The sequence below is a fragment of the Bufo bufo genome, chromosome 4, assembly GCF_905171765.1.
Source record: "Bufo bufo chromosome 4, aBufBuf1.1, whole genome shotgun sequence".
In the NCBI taxonomy this organism is placed as follows: Eukaryota; Metazoa; Chordata; class Amphibia; order Anura; family Bufonidae; genus Bufo; species Bufo bufo.
In genome coordinates this window covers 512073279-512091264 of record NC_053392.1, presented here as the reverse complement: position 1 = coordinate 512091264, position 17986 = coordinate 512073279, and the positions used below count along the sequence as shown (strand labels likewise).

The following is a 17986-nucleotide window of genomic DNA, read 5'->3' as shown; positions in this document are numbered from 1 at the left end:
ATACCATAGATGGATGGATACCATAGATAGATAGATGGATACCATAGATGGATGGATACCATAGATAGATGGATACCATAGATGGATGGATACCATAGATAGATGGATACCATAGATAGATGGATACCATAGATAGATGGATACCATAGATAGATGGATACCATAGATAGATGGATACCATAGATAGATGGATACCATAGATAGATGGATACCATAGATAGATGGATACCATAGATAGATGGATACCATAGATAGATGGATACCATAGATAGATGGATACCATAGATAGATGGATACCATAGATAGATGGATACCATAGATAGATGGATACCATAGATAGATGGATACCATAGATAGATAGATAGATAGATAGATAGATACCATAGATAGATGGATACCATAGATAGATGGATACCATAGATAGATGGATACCATAGATAGATGGATACCATAGATAGATGGATACCATAGATAGATGGATACCATAGATAGATAGATAGATAGATAGATACCATAGATAGATACCATAGATAGATAGATGGATACCATAGATGGATACCATAGATGGATAGATGGATACCATAGATGGATAGATGGATACCATAGATAGATGGATACCATAGATAGATAGATAGATAGATAGATACCATAGATAGATGGATACCATAGATAGATGGATACCATAGATAGATGGATACCATAGATAGATGGATACCATAGATAGATGGATACCATAGATAGATGGATACCATAGATAGATAGATAGATAGATACCATAGATAGATACCATAGATAGATAGATGGATACCATAGATAGATAGATGGATACCATAGATAGATGGATACCATAGATAGATAGATAGATAGATAGATACCATAGATAGATACCATAGATAGATAGATGGATACCATAGATGGATACCATAGATGGATAGATGGATACCATAGATGGATAGATGGATACCATAGATAGATGGATACCATAGATAGATAGATAGATAGATAGATAGATACCATAGATAGATGGATACCATAGATAGATGGATACCATAGATAGATGGATACCATAGATAGATGGATACCATAGATAGATGGATACCATAGATAGATGGATACCATAGATAGATAGATAGATAGATACCATAGATAGATACCATAGATAGATAGATGGATACCATAGATGGATACCATAGATGGATAGATGGATACCATAGATGGATAGATGGATACCATAGATAGATGGATACCATAGATAGATAGATAGATAGATAGATACCATAGATAGATGGATACCATAGATAGATGGATACCATAGATAGATGGATACCATAGATAGATGGATACCATAGATAGATGGATACCATAGATAGATAGATAGATAGATACCATAGATAGATACCATAGATAGATAGATGGATACCATAGATAGATAGATGGATACCATAGATAGATGGATACCATAGATAGATGGATACCATAGATAGATGGATACCATAGATAGATGGATACCATAGATAGATGGATACCATAGATAGATGGATACCATAGATAGATGGATACCATAGATAGATGGATACCATAGATAGATGGATACCATAGATAGATGGATACCATAGATAGATGGATACCATAGATAGATGGATACCATAGATAGATGGATACCATAGATAGATGGATACCATAGATAGATGGATACCATAGATAGATGGATACCATAGATAGATGGATACCATAGATAGATAGATGGATACCATAGATGGATACCATAGATGGATAGATGGATACCATAGATGGATAGATGGATACCATAGATGGATAGATGGATACCATAGATGGATAGATGGATACCATAGATGGATAGATGGATACCATAGATGGATAGATGGATACCATAGATGGATAGATGGATACCATAGATAGATAGATGGATACCATAGATAGATAGATGGATACCATAGATAGATAGATAGATACCATAGATAGATGGATACCATAGATAGATAGATAGATACCATATATAGATAGATACCATATATAGATGGATACCATAGATAGATAGATGGATACCATAGATAGATAGATGGATACCATAGATAGATAGATGGATACCATAGATAGATAGATGGATACCATAGATAGATAGATGGATACCATAGATAGATAGATGGATACCATAGATAGATGGATACCATAGATAGATGGATACCATAGATAGATGGATACCATAGATAGATGGATACCATAGATAGATGGATACCATAGATGGATGGATACCATAGATGGATAGATGGATACCATAGATGGATAGATGGATACCATAGATGGATACCATAGATGGATAGATGGATACCATAGATGGATAGATACCATAGATAGATAGATAGATACCATAGATAGATAGATACCATAGATAGATAGATACCATAGATAGATAGATACCATAGATAGATAGATAGATACCATAGATAGATAGATAGATACCATAGATAGATAGATAGATACCATAGATAGATAGATAGATACCATAGATAGATAGATAGATACCATAGATAGATGGATACCATAGATAGATAGATAGATAGATAGATACCATAGATAGATAGATACCATATATAGATGGATACCATAGATAGATAGATGGATACCATAGATAGATAGATGGATACCATAGATAGATAGATGGATACCATAGATAGATAGATGGATACCATAGATAGATGGATACCATAGATAGATGGATACCATAGATAGATGGATACCATAGATAGATGGATACCATAGATAGATGGATACCATAGATAGATGGATACCATAGATAGATGGATACCATAGATAGATGGATACCATAGATAGATGGATACCATAGATAGATGGATACCATAGATAGATGGATACCATAGATAGATGGATACCATAGATAGATAGATAGATGGATACCATAGATAGATAGATGGATACCATAGATAGATAGATAGATGGATACCACATAGATAGATAGATGGATACCATAGATAGATAGATAGATAGATGGATACCATAGATAGATAGATAGATAGATGGATACCATAGATAGATAGATAGATAGATGGATACCATAGATAGATAGATAGATAGATAGATAGATGGATACCATAGATAGATAGATAGATAGATGGATACCATAGATAGATAGATGGATACCATAGATAGATAGATGGATACCATAGATAGATAGATGGATACCATAGATAGATAGATGGATACCATAGATAGATAGATGGATACCATAGATAGATAGATGGATACCATAGATAGATAGATGGATAGATGGATACCATAGATAGATACAATTAGATATAGTAGATGGATTGATAGATGGATACCATAGATAGATACAATTAGATATAGTAGATGGATTGATAGATTTGATATTTTGATGTTATAAGTAGATTAGATGGATGGATAGATACCATAGATAGATACAATTAGATATAGTAGATGGATTGATAAATATAAAATAGATACAGTAGACAGATTTGATATTTTGATGTTATAAGTAGATTAGATGAATATGAAGTACAGTAGGTAGATTTGAAGTTATGTTTATTAGAATGGATAGAATTTAATAGTATATGAAAGGCATCTTAAACTGGACCCTTAAGCAGACGTAAAGAAGAGTGACCAGTGTATTGTACAAAGATGGCAGGCTCAGAGGTCCGCAGGCTCAGGTGGCAGTCTGACATAAGTCTAGTTCAGCTCTTTCAGTGATTTGTCACGCAGTAGCCTGCTCCTGCTGTTCCAGCACGTGCCAGCTTAGTGTCAGAGTGCTTGCCCGCCAGACGGCCACTCAAGCCTTGTATCCTGCTGTTTACAGGACCAGAGGCTTGCTGTGGCAGTGTGCAGCATGGAGCCCTGGCAACAGCCAAGCACGGAGCAGAATAAGCACGCTTGTAATGAGTCGTTCCCCTTAGAAAAGGGTTTGGGCGTGTGTCTCCTCTCCAAGCAAGTTTGGAAGCAAATTCATTAACTAGGAGTTCAGCCAGTAATGACCACAGCAGCAACACCACTTTTGATAATTTGTAGTCGCATAAAATTGCCCAGACAAGAGGCAGGATGCTGCTAGCGTTTGCTTGTCAGGCAGAAGGTTCTTGTACTGGCTGTTGAAATAATTTAGGTTGTACATAATTAGGTTTCTGTCATTTCACTTATCGCGTACACTGGACCACTGAATGCAGATTGTCCTAAAAAAAATATGTGCCAGAATTAAAAAGCAATTTTATTTTTCTTATTCCGTTATGAAAATAAGGATTGGAAGACAACGTCTTGAAAATATAATCAAAAATATTTCTGACTTATGTAATTAGTATAATGGGCCTTTTTATTATAATTATTATTTTTATTGTTTTAGCAGTTGATGCGTAAAATGCCGACGTATCGCAGACATTTTTTATTCTTTTGTACTGTTTCTGTTTGTGACATGCAGTCATGTACATTCCTCGTATTCTGATTCTGTTTTTTGTGTTTTTGTTTTTTTCCACTTTATCAGTTTTTATCCACATATTAAATATTGCTGTGTAACAATAATTTCCCTCTAGTCTCTTCAGTGCGTTGTATCTTTTTGCTATTTTCATTCATTCTTGATTTATCCTTGACGTGGTCACTCCAGCTATGAGGAAAGGGCTCTGTACCTTGAAGCAATAATTCAGAACCATAGAGAAGTGATGACATTTGAAGACTTTGCTTCTCAAGTGTTCTCTCCGACTCCCAGTTACTCTCTGGTTGGCTTGGGTAAGTATCCTGTCTCTAGAGACTTGGATATGTTTTGTTCAGCATTATTATAATTTTTTTCCCCATCAGTGACTGTTTTATGTACATATTCTGATTGAGCATCTACAGAGCTAAGCCGAAGGGAAGTCTATTACTTGATTCCATATGAAATTAAGAAAACAAATTGTCCTCTTTTTGGATGGAGTCCTTCCGTACACTCTTTTATCCTCGGATTGATTGTTCTCTCAATTTTGAAAAAAACTCATGTCTGGCAATGAAGTGCAGGAAAATATGTTGGTAAACTGATCATAAGAAAATCAGTGACGTAAAATTAGGCCTTAGTGTTTTCTTTGCTAAATTGAATGTCCGCCAATAAACACTATTTTTTTTGGTTTGTTATTTTATCTAAATATATGCTGATTAATTTTTTTATATACTTTTATAGTCTTTTTCCTGATACAGCACTAAAAATCACTTCCATAAAAATAGTTACAGCATATTACTCTTGCTGCAGCTAGAGGAAGTTTCCAGGATTATGGACGTCTTTACCCAGCCCCCAGTGTGTGTGGTACCTGTTAAAAAAAACTCATACTCATCTGCTTCCTGCTGCTTCTTTTCGGCGCCCTGGCTCCATTCGGAGATCTTCTGGTCTCTTTTCTGTTCACTTCCAGCTGGGATATGGATGGGGTCATGTTCACTAGTGTAGCTACTGACTGACCTCAGTGGTGACATGTCCCCATTATTGCTGGGTCACATGCTGTTGGGGACACGTCGCAACTGAAGCGAGCCATTGACTGCAGCGCCAGTTATGGACCCTCCCGTACCCCAGCTGAAAGTAAACTGACCAGAGGATTGCCAAATGGAGCAACAGGGCTAGGAAGGAGGTGTGTATGAGTTTTATTACAGGTACACAGAATCCTGGAAAACCTCTTTAACGGAAATGTGTCATCAGAAAATGATTTAATTTTTTTAAATTATCTTATTATCTTAAACATATTTATTTTCGAATTTTGGTGATTTTTTTTCCCCCACTGTTTATATTTAAAAATGTATATAATAAAATATAAATAATCCTGCAATTTTCACACTGGCCACTAGGCCTAAAAACAGGTCATGATTTCCTGTTCTGTACAGGTAACTTTTCAGTAGTTATTACTACTATCATCACAGGCAGGATTACAATGACAGATGATACCTCTGTATAGATAAGACGTGATCCTCTATTCACAATAGGTGATATCACAGCTTATCAGCTCCCTCCTGACCTCTGCATAGGTCAAAGAGCATGTCTAGGAAAATCCCATAGAAGTCAATGGGGTTAGGCCTAGTGACCGATGTGAAAACTGCAAGATTATATCTAATTTTATATTTAGTGATGTGGAAAACATTTGGAAAAAACTATATATATATATATATATATATATATATATATATATACAGATACAGTACAGACCAAAAGTTTGGACACACCTTCTCATTCAAAGAGTTTTCTTTATTTTCATGACTATGAAGGCATCAAAACTATGAATTAACACATGTGGAATTATATACATAACAAACAAGTGTGAAACAACTGAAAATATGTCATATTCTAGGTTCTTCAAAGTAGCCACCTTTTGCTTTGATTACTGCTTTGCACACTCTTGGCATTCTCTTGATGAGCTTCAAGAGGTAGTCCCCTGAAATGGTCTTCCAACAGTCTTGAAGGAGTTCCCAGAGATGCTTAGCACTTGTTGGCCCTTTTGCCTTCACTCTGCGGTCCAGCTCACCCCAAACCATCTCGATTGGGTTCAGGTCCAGTGACTGTGGAGGCCAAGTCATCTGGCGCAGCACCCCATCACTCTCCTTCATGGTCAAATAGCCCTTACTTTCAAAGTTTTCCCAATTTTTCGGCTGACTGACTGACCTGCATTTCTTAAAGTAATGATGGCCACTCGTTTTTCTTTACTTAGCTGCTTTTTTCTTGCCATAATACCAATTCTAACAGTCTATTCAGTAGGACTATCAGCTGTGTATCCACCTGACTTCTCCTCAACGTAACTGATGGTCCCAACTAGGGCTGCAGTAAACGAATATTTTAGTAATCGAGTATTCTATCGATTATATTTCTCGATTCATCGAGTAATCTAATAAGAAAAACCTTTTTAAAATAATGTATTGCTTTATAAAAATGTCCCCCTTTCCCAGTGCCATCAGATCAGCAGCCCCTCCATGCCATGTCCCCTAGTGCCCCCATGATGGCACTGCCACCAGCCCCTGCATCCAGATTGCCATGATGTTCCCCTTCCCCAGTGCCTCCTATGCCATCCACCATGTCCCCCAGTGCCATCAGATCAGCACCCCCTCCATGCTATGTCCCCTAGTGCCCCCATGATGGCACTGCCATCAGCCCCTGCATCCAGATTGCCATGATGTCCCCCTTTCCCAGTGCCTCCATGCCATCCACCATGTCCCCCACTCCCCCAGATCAACCTTCCGAGTGCCTAATCACAGGTGCCCCCCATTAACCCCTCTACCCCCCCAATACTTTTATACATGGCAAATCATAGGTGCTCCCATTAACCCCTGTAACGCCAATAACGTTATACATGCCCCCACTCCCCCAGATCAACCTTCCGAGTGCCTAATCACAGGTGCCCCCCATTAACCCCTCTACCCCCCCAATACTTTTATACATGCCAAAATCACAGGTGCCCCCGTTTTGCCCAGCCCATGCAAAATCACAGGTGCCCCCATTATTCACAGGTGCCACCAATTTACTGCGCCCCCCCCCCTCCCCCCTCTAACTTTATACTTACTTTTCAGTGCAGAGTGCGCCGACACACGAAGTCCGCAGGAGATGCGTCTTCATCCCAGCATGCACTGGGGACCTGACGTCACACAGCGTCATCCAGCGCGCTGACGATGTGTGAACGCAAGGTCCTGCAGCGCGGTGCCGACGGGAGGCCATAGAGCAGTGAGTGAGAAGCTTAATTTCACTCACGCTCCGTGGTCATGTGATTTAAACGAATCATCAATGCAGAAAAACTGCATCGAGGATTTTTTTGCCTCGATTACATGGATTAAATCTTTGAATCGTTTCAGCCCTAGTCCCAACCCCATTTATAAGGCAAGAAATCCTACTTATTAAACATGACAGGGCACACCTGTGAAGTGAAAACCATTTCAGGGACTACCTCTTGAAGCTCATCAAGAGAATGCCAAGAGTGTGCAAAGCAGTAATCAAAGCAAAAGGTGGCTACTTTGAAGAACCTAGAATATGACATATTTTCAGTTGTTTCACACTTGTTTGTTATGTATATAATTCCACATGTGAGGATGCCATAGTTTTGATGCCTTCAGTGTGAATCTACAATTTTCATAGTCATGAAAATAAAGAAAACTCTTTGAATGAGAAGGTGTGTCCAAACTTTTTGTCTGTACTGTATGTATATATATATATATTGAAGAAAATCCAGCGGGAGCACCACCAAGAGTCGGGTGCAAAATCCCCAAGGGCAGCGGCAATACCCCAACAATACGACTTGAAAAAGATAGGACTGCACTCCAGATAAAGTGAAAAATCAGTGGAGCTTTATTCACCCATAACTTTGGCAACTTTGCGACGTTTCGGCTAACAAGAGCTTTCTTCCAGCGTATATATATAAAACTAAGAACTTTATTATACAGTTCAGTGTATAAACAGTATGCTGTACGTTCCATAGCTCCCCTACTGGTGACTGCAGAAAACCACAAAGAAAACATGGCTGCTTTCTTACTAAGAGAGTCCCACATCTGTCCATGGGCTGTGTGTGTGGCATTGCAACTAATCTCATTGAAGTGAATTGAGTTGTAATACCACGCACAACCTGTGGACGGGTGTGGTGCTGTTTTTGAAAGAAAGCAGCAATTTATTTTTTCTTATCCTGGACTACCTTTTTAACTGTGTTAGAAAAACATGGTTATGGCGATGTGTTTAGAAATTTTCTTGCCATAGGACTGGACCTGAAATGACTGGGTGCTGAAAGGTGGTGGACGTTACTTTCACTTGTATGGATGGCCATTAGATTTAGAAGATTGCATTTACTACGTGTTGCTCCTTTCTTTGTATCGTGCTTATTTTTTTTATTCCTGTGCCAGTCAGCTATAGATGGTACACGGTGCTGTGGAGAAAAATCTTAATTTCCTTATCTGTGGGTCTGGATGGTGGAGGACAGATTGGCCATCACAGTAGAAGTCGTTTCTGCTAATGCTAAACAGGGATTATACTGCCCAGACACCAAGGTCAGGGATTAATGGAAGAAGAATGCTTGGGTGATATGCCCATAGGACAACTATACGGTCTTATTGTGGCTCACATCAGCTACAAACACAAATGTGAGCGCCGCGTTTTATATCTCGCCCCTGGTCTCATAGTCTTCAGATTTTAATTGAACCATGGGTCATTCCAGTTAAAATGGAAACCAGCTGTATTCTCTGGTGTGTGGCCTCCTGCTGGCTTTACATTGCTTATTCTCTGATGCTTCTTTGTACTTGTTTATGGCCATGACTTTATATTGCAGGCAGTTATTTACTGCTGCTGACCTGGTGTATTCTCTTGTGTTCAGGGCAGTGAATATACAGCTAAAATATCATATAAATGGTACAACATGATAAACCCACAATATGTGTCTCACAAGCCAACCCGTTACAACCAGTTGGACTTTTTTTTTCTGTGAGGTTAGGTTTAGTAGGCTATATGGGACAGTTTACAATTGTGAGGTATTCAGGACCAGCGATGGCCAGTTCACATTGTTCGCCAACGAACACCAGCGGGCTGCCATCTTAACTCACAAGTCCGGCGATGCACAGGTAAGACTTTACCTGTGCCGGGAGCCGGTCTGAAACAAATGCGGTCACCCGGAGCAGGCAGTTTCGAGAACAGCCCGATGAAGGCCCCCGGCGGCTGTTCTCGGAACTGCCTGCTCCCGGTGACCGCATTTGTTTCAGACCGGCTCTCGGCACAGCACAGGTAAGGGCTTACCTGTGCATCGCCGGACTTGTGAGTTAAGATGGCAGCCCGTATGTGTTCGCGGGCGAACACTGCCAACTGGCCATCACTGTTCAGGACATGATGGCCCAGATTTACTAATCCTGTAGATGGCGTAAGATTAGACTGTCCAGACCTGCACCAGATTTCTCACAGGGGCTCAGGCTGGAAGATGAATGTGGTGCAGGGGCAGACTCCTATACTCTTTGACTCTATACCGACTATTGATTGGCTTACTTTGAGACTGATTTTTATGCCAGAATTGAGGCACAGTTTTGGTGCAAAATGGTACCTCTTAGGCCATGTCCCTTTCATATAAAGCTCCGCTCCTTCTTAGCACAGACCCACCCCAGTCGCGCATGCCATATTAAAGTGAAGAAACCCTAGATGTGTCGGTTTGTGCCACTTTGTAGATTGCATTTTGGCACAGACACATTAGTCATTCTGGGCAGGGGTGCACCACCAATGAGGCCAGGTGAGGCAATCGCCTCAGGCAGCACGAGAAAGGGGCAAGAGGATGGCCATGGGCAATGAGCGCTTTAAGTTTTCACCTCTTTCAGTGGAAAGGCTTGATGCACCCCTGAATCTGGGCCCATGTTTTTAGAGCGAAGACCATTTATGTTGATATGTGGATAAATGTGTGTGAATGTTTGTAGGGGATGGCCAACAGTATGTGGCCACCTTCAGCATATCTATACGTGCTCGGAGAACATCCATAATTTACTCTTAAAAGAACACTAAACACATAAAATGCTCAAAAAATAATATCCCGTCATCCCCTCCTTTTTCTTGGTCCTATTTAGTCTTGCAGTTAAAACTAAAACATATGTAAAGGATTCTTCTCTCTGTCCCAGGAGGTCAGCTGTGTCCTGTGACAAGCTGTAAGACTACTGGCTGCAGCAGGAGCCTCCCTCCTGTGTCCTGTCTGCAGTAGCACAAGGATTGTTAAGCCTTGCCCCTTGACTAGGCACCAGCCCGCTCAGTTCGTCTTCAGATGAAGATGGAGCAGGTTAGCAGGATATCTACATGACTGTGTTAGGATCATGCAGAAGGTGCTTCAGACTGACTAACGCTGAGGACAACAATATTTCTTGGTTACTTTTAGCGTTTCTTTCTCGGTTTAATGTTCCTTTAAAGAGGACCTGTCCCCTCTCCTGACATGTCTGTTTTAGGAACCACTTGCGTACCCCATGTAATAATAATTCAGGAGCATCTATTCTTATAACTATCTTTTGTACCATTTGTTTATTATTTCTTCTAGAAGTTATGCAGGAATTACAAGCAGTTTGCTGTGAAGGTCCAGCTGGGTGTTACCAAGACAGCTTACTTTTTTTTAAAAGTATTTTTGGGGACATTTATTAAGACTAGAGCTTTCCCACGCCGTTCTTAAGTCCCTTTACACTGCCAGAGGAAGAGCCATAGTTATGTAGATGTGCAGGCCTCTACATAAGTTTGGCGCTTCGTTCAGCAGCCATTTTCCATGCCAAAACCCATGGCGGAAAATTATAAATAAGCCAGGCCTGCCTGCCGCCCCCTTTTCTCTCCACTTTGGAAAAGTGGTGTGACTGGGGAAAAGTCGCAAATTTTACTGCACAAGTTGTACGAAACAAAAGTGGCGTAAATGGTTTAATAAATGTCCCCCTTTGTATTTTACATTTGCTTTACCTTTTGTGTTCAGTAATACCGGCGTAACGTTTTATGGTGTAATGACCTGCGAGTTGCATATCACAGCAGGTCACGCAGGCTTAAGGGCAAATCCGTTTTTTGGTAAATTGCACTCCTTGTCACTCTCACAAGATCACTTTCGCCCAGCGTCTATGATGGCATGCTTGTCCTATTTAGGAAACGGGCTGGCTGCGGTCTGCTCGCTTTAAATTAAATTCATCAGCACAGATACATGTCCGTCATTAGGAGTGTAAAAAGCATTCGATCCCTCCTTCAGTTTAATTAATAATCGCGCTTCAAGACGTCTTTCTTTTCTAATCTCCCATTTGGCGCCGTTCATAAATATCTCTGATCAAAACTGCAGTGGTGAAGAAAAGAAATTAAATTCGGCTAAATAAATGGTACAGAAAATCAGCCATGCGTCACTGTCCAACACTGCTGGCCTGCGTCCTTGTGCCTTTCTCGAGCTTTGTTCAGAGATAAGAGCCGTGTGCATACACTTGTATTGCTCGCCAGTAGCAGCAGGCAGAAGGCTTTGGAGATAAGCAAGCTGGCAGAAGTAAAGGGAAGCGATGCTATTTACATAATCGTACCCTGCTTCCTGGAGAGGCGTCAAGAAACATTGGGATGGCCTCTATTTATCTTTGTTGAACTGGAATACTAAGCAACATTGGGAAAAGCGCCTAAGTTAAGGCTTTTCATTAGCGCTCATTCTCTTTATCCCCCCTCTTTATTTAATAGAAGTAGGACAGGTGCAAACTTTTTTTTTTGTTCTTTTTTTTTGTTTTGTTTTGTTTTTGAACTTTCTGCCAAATTTTAAACAGCTTAAATTAATAAAAAGAAAAGAAAAGAAAAAAAGTTCCATAATTAGCCGGTATGACGAGCTGAGATGTACTCTGCTTGAAATCGATTTTTCCCCTGCTCGTTATTTTCAGAGGAAAGAAGGCTTTACATGAACAGCAATGCGGGGGGCCTCGGAGAGAGCGTACATTTTATGTAGACATCTCTACGTGGCCGTCATAAATCACAGGGTAATTATCTTATGTTAATTGACGTCACTTAAATGACAAAGTCTAAATTATATATGTCCCCTACAGTGCTACACTTGATTTGACCCTTAGTCTATTTAGAAATTATAGTTCTGATGCATTGGTTGGCATTTTGAGTAAATTTGCCTATAAAAAAAAAAAGTTATTTTAAAAGGAGGCGTAAAGTGTCGGAATTAGAAGGGACCCGATACAATAACCGCTCCGTTTTACTAAACTGTCCAATAAACACGGTCGTTTGACCCTCGTTTCATAAAAGGGTCGTTTGTGACTCCATGGTGCTAACGTGGTTTTTACGTTAAGTGTAGCTTTTGGGTCACCATGTGGTTTAAGAAGCTGTAGTTCTCTTGAAAACTGCAGCAAGTTTTTTATCCAGGATTTGTCTGTACACTATTTTTTTTATTCAAACACTGTGGGGAACATTTATCAATAAAGGCGTAATTTTCAGCAAAAAATAGTAACATTACATATCAAAAGTGGTGCTTTATTTCACCTCGTATATCAAAAGGTGCACAACACTTTTAAAATGTGATTTTTTTTTTTATTTTTTTTTTTAGTATAAACCGGATTATCTGCCTATTTCTCTCTATTTGCAACATTTTAATATCAATGGCACTAAAATACCACTTTTTTTTTAAAACCAAAATGCAACATTTCAGCCACCCCCCTGCCAGACCACACTTGAGACTTTTAAACATATGTACGTCTTTTTGAAGCATGTTTGTGACATTTCCAGTGGTAAATTGCGACTTTTGTCTGAGACTCGGAACATTTTTGTTATTGTTTTTTGTTTTGTTGAATGTCAATTTACTGACAAAACCCAGTATTTTTTTTTTTAGCTCATTTGTATTAGATAAAAAATAAATGCATCCTGATTTAATACTTACCTATCACTTGTTCCCACAAAGTTGGTTTTGTTTTCAGAAATGCGACTTTTTGACAAAAAGTCATATCTTTATTTCATAAATGCGACTTTCTGTCTGCAACAATTTGAGCCATTTCTGGTGATGGGAGGATGATAAAAACATAGAAATATGTGCCAAGTTGATAGCCCTGCTACCTTTGACATTAATAACTAATTTCTGGCATGATGCATTCTTTATGGGGAAAATTCTGAAGAAACGCCATTCTTTTTGGTGCATTTTACGCCATAATTCTGGTGCAACATGCTTAGTAAATGTCCCCCTTTCTTTTGCCACTTTTTCATAAATCTGCTACTAACAGTGCAAAAACATTTGTGCATAAGCTCCCCTGTAGCCATAGAAGCTGGTAACTCCCTCTAAGGCCTCATGCACACTACCATATGTATTTAGCTGTCTGCAAAAAATGGATCCGCAAAAAATACGGATGACATCCGTGTGCATTCCGTTTTTTGCGGAACGGAACAGCTGGCCCCTAATAGAACAGTACTATCCTTGTCCGTAATGCGGACAATAATTGGATATGTTCTTTTTTTATTTTGAGGAACGGAAATACGGACACAGAAACGGAATGCACACCGAGTAACTTCCATTTTATTGCAGATCAATTGAAATGAATGGTTCCGCAAAAAAAAAAAAAACAGAACGGACACGGATAGAAAATACGTTTGTGTGCATGAGCTCTTAAAGTGCCCTCTTTCACTAGAACTTTTAATTCTCACATGGTGATTTTACCCGTTTTCTTTTTACTGCTTGTACATTTTGCCTCTAACCGTCATCAGTTGAACATTCAAACAAACATCTATTAATACTAAAGTCATCTAAAATACTTTTACTGTACATCATTTATTTATCTGTCAGTCATCACAACCATTTAACCCCTTCAGCACTGCAATGAATGTTGATCTTGCTACCGATAAAAAAGGTTTTCTCCTTCATTGACACTTAACACCAGGGTTCATAATTGGTGTCACCATTAACCTCCTAACAGTCACATAAAAATTGTGGGAAAAAAGCCTCCCACAAATGTCACTTTTTTTATTGTAGATTTTTAATACAGTATGTGTCTGCAGTAAATCTTGTTGCACAACTCAGGGGACACAATTGCATTTTAAACCACTTAGTGACCTAATTAATTTTAGCCAGTAACATTTTCCCCCTTTGTGTTCTAGCAGTCATAACTTTTTAATTTTTTTCTTTAATTTTTTTTATTTTGCGGGATAAGTTGTAGTTTTTTTCGGAATGATTTTTAAGTATATACTGTATATAGTGAATTAAATAACTTATTTTATTTTTAGGGGTAAAGATAAAAAAAAACAGCAATTTTAACATTATTTTGTGGAATTCATTTGCGGCGTTCACTATGTGGTATAAACATCATTTTATTATGTGGGTCAGTGCAATGATGGTAATGCCACATTTCTATAAATTTTTTTTGTAATTTCCCTTTCCTCCTGCAGTCTGTCAGCTCCCCAGCTGCCCCTCCCCCTCCAGATTGAAGGGGAGGGGGACTGCTTTAGCTGCTCATATCTCTGGTTATGATGCAGCTAGAGGCTTTGTATTGCTTTAAAGCTGACATTCCAAGCTTTCAAACAATGTAGTGAATGCAGCTGAAAGTGAAAGTAAAAGCAGGTTTTACCAATTTTTTTTCCCGACTATTTCTAACAGTGATATCTCCTGCGTACGTTGTGCTAATGCTGTCATTTAAAAGCCAGAAATGCTTTCAAACAATTCCAGGCCCATGTCTCTAGCTGCTACCAAATGTCTCTAGCTGCTACCAATAAGGAGATATGAACAGCTAAAGCAGACCCCCCCCCCCCCATCCCTTCTGCCCAAGCTGGGCTTGGACAGAACAGTTGAAGGGAGTCTGTCACCTCCATATGGCCATATACAGTGCTTACATTGTCCTATAGCACACCTATACAGTGAGGAACAGAAGTATTTGAACACCCTGCGTTTTTTTTTTAAGTTCTCCCACTTAGAAATCATGGAGGGGTCTGAAATTCACATTGTAGGTTCATTCCCACTCTGAGAGACAGAATAAAAAAATAAATAAATCAGGAAATCCCATTGTATCATTTTTAAAGAATTTATTTATCTTGCACTGCTGAACATAAGTATTTGAACACCTAAGAAAATCAGTGTTAATATTTGGTACAGAAGCCTTTGTTTTCAATTACAGAGGTCAAACGTTTCCTGTAGTTCTTGACCAGGTTTGCACACACTGCAACAGGGATTTTGGCCCACTCCTCCACACAGATCTCCTCTAGATCTGTCAGGTTTCGGGGCAGTTGCTGAGCAACACAGAGTTTCAGCTCCCTCCAAAGATGTTCTATTGGATTTAGGTCTGGAGACTGGCTAGGCTACTTCAGAACCTTGATATGCTTCTTACGGAGCCACTTCTTAGTTATCCTGGCTGTGTGCTTTGGGTCTTTGTCATGTTGGAAGACCCAGCCACGACCCATCTTCAGTGCTCTGACTGAGGGAAGGAGTTTGTTGCTCAAAATCTCATAATAAATGGCCATATTCATCCTCTCCTTAATACAGTGCAGTCGACCTGTCCCCTTTGCAGAAAAGCACCCCCAAAACATAATGTTACCACCCCATGCTTCACAGTAGGGATGGTGTTCTTGGGATGCAGCTCATCCTTCTTTTTCCTCCAAACACGATGAGTGAAGTTTAGACCAAAAAGTTCTACTTTGGTCTCATCTGACCACATGATTTTCTCTCATGCCTCCTCTGGATCATCCAGATGGTCATTGGCAAACTTCAGACAGGCCTGGATGTGTGATGACTTCAGCAGGGGAACCTTCCGTGCAATGCATGATTTGAAACCATGACTGCGTAGTGTTCTACCTACAGTGACCTTTGAAACTGTGGTCCCAGCTCTCTTCATGTAATTGACCAGCTCCTCCCTTGTAGTTCTGGGCTGATTCCTCACCTTTCTTATCATCCGTGATACCCGACGAGGTGAGATCTTGCATGGAGCCCCAGTCCGAGGGAGAATGACACTCGTCTTTAGCCTCTAACATTTTTTAACAATTGCTCCAACAGTTGATCTATTTTCACCAAGCTGCTTGGCAATTGCCCCGTAGCCCTTTCCAGCCTTGTGGAGGTCCACAATTTTGTCTCTGGTGTCTTTTGACAGCTCTTTGGTCTTGCCCATGGTAGTAGTTGGTGTCTGACTGACTGTGGGGTGGACAGGTGTCTTTAAAGAGCTCAGACAGGTGCTACTAAGTTAGATTGAGTGGGGTAGAGATGGACTTTTTAAAGGCACAGTAAAAGATCTTTGAGAGACAGAATTCTTGCTGTATCTCAGGTGTTCAAATACTTATGTTCAGCAGTTCAAGACAAATAAATTCTTTAAAAATCATAAAATGTGATTTCCTGATTTATTTATTTTTTATTCTGTCTCTGAGTGGGAATGCACCTACAATGTGAATTTCAGACCCCTCCATGATTTATAAGTGGGAGAACTTGCAAAATCGCAGGATGTTCAAATTCTTATGTTCCTCACTGTACTTAAATGTAATAGTACCTTTTGTCTTTTTCTTTACACTTGCAGAAGCTGGAAAAACTAAGTTTAATTCATATGCAAACGAGCACTCCCAAGTGGCCAGGGGCAGCGTTCATGGTGTTGGAGGCCAGGCTGCTCTGCATTTTTTCATTGTTTGCCACCTCTGCCTATGCCCGCCCTCCTATTCCCTTACGTCATGTAAGCACTGTATATGGCCATATGGAGGTGACAGACTCCCTTTTAAGTGCTTTTTACAGAGCCCGAGCTCATCTCAGGGAAAACTGTTTGCTGGTTAAAGTGGTTGTCTGGGGCTATTAAATATCAAGTTAAGGGCCCTAGCCTGCATTGCCTCCTTAAAGATTCATACTAACCTGTTTCCTGCTGTTTCAGTCCTTCGTGCTAACTCACGGTCCTCAATCTTCTGGTTTCTAGCTTGTTTTCTTCCAACAGGGGCATGGAAGTGGCCACGTGCGCTGCTACAGCCAATGACTGGCTTCATGGCTACATCTCTGTCATTGGCTGCAATGGCACACTTGTCCATGAAACATTCGGAAGATAAGCTGGGGACCAGAAGATAGAGGCACGGAACCAGTGCGCAGGAACTCCAGGGATAGTCAATAATCCCGGAGAACCACTTTAAAACTGAAATTGTGTGCATCCTTAAAGAGAACCTGTCACCTCTCCTGACATGTCTGTTTTAATAAATAATTTTATTCCACATTAAGCAAACAAAAAAGTCTCTGTCCAATCCATGCTACCAGTGGCAGACTATGCACCGACGCACCCCAAAATTCATTCACAAACTTCTACTAGGAATAGTAATAGAGGAATAGCACAACAAAGAGTCATCAGAATAGATGCCCCACAGTTGTTATTACATGGGGAATGTCAGGAAGAGGTAATCTTTGTAGTGATATATTTTCCCTGCAACAGATTTCCTAAGGGTGCCCATCCAAGAAAAAAATTGGCAAAAATGTCAGATTTTGGCCAACCATTACGTGAAAAACTCAAGGTTGGAAAACTAAATTATGTGTGGCATTATTGGCTAAATCTGGCTGATTTTATATCACTTTGCTCAAGCCAC

At 39.8% G+C, this 17986-nt stretch overlaps 1 protein-coding gene and 1 long non-coding RNA gene across 3 annotated transcripts in view; one reads left to right on the top strand and one right to left on the bottom strand.

Moving 5' to 3' along the window:
* Positions 1-17986, top strand: part of RALGAPA2 (Ral GTPase activating protein catalytic subunit alpha 2) — a 344341-nt gene that overhangs the window by 301824 nt on the left and 24531 nt on the right. For both annotated transcript variants that reach the window (XM_040429694.1, XM_040429695.1), the window contains exon 38: positions 4646-4767. In XM_040429694.1, coding sequence (XP_040285628.1) covers positions 4646-4767 — 122 coding nt within the window. The remainder of the gene's footprint in view (positions 1-4645; positions 4768-17986) is intronic.
* LOC120998842 lies at positions 6362-9630 on the bottom strand. Its single transcript, XR_005778490.1, has 3 exons — positions 9498-9630; positions 9084-9088; positions 6362-6377 (listed from the first exon to the last, which is right to left on the bottom strand). It is a non-coding gene; the product is annotated as an uncharacterized LOC120998842 (long non-coding RNA).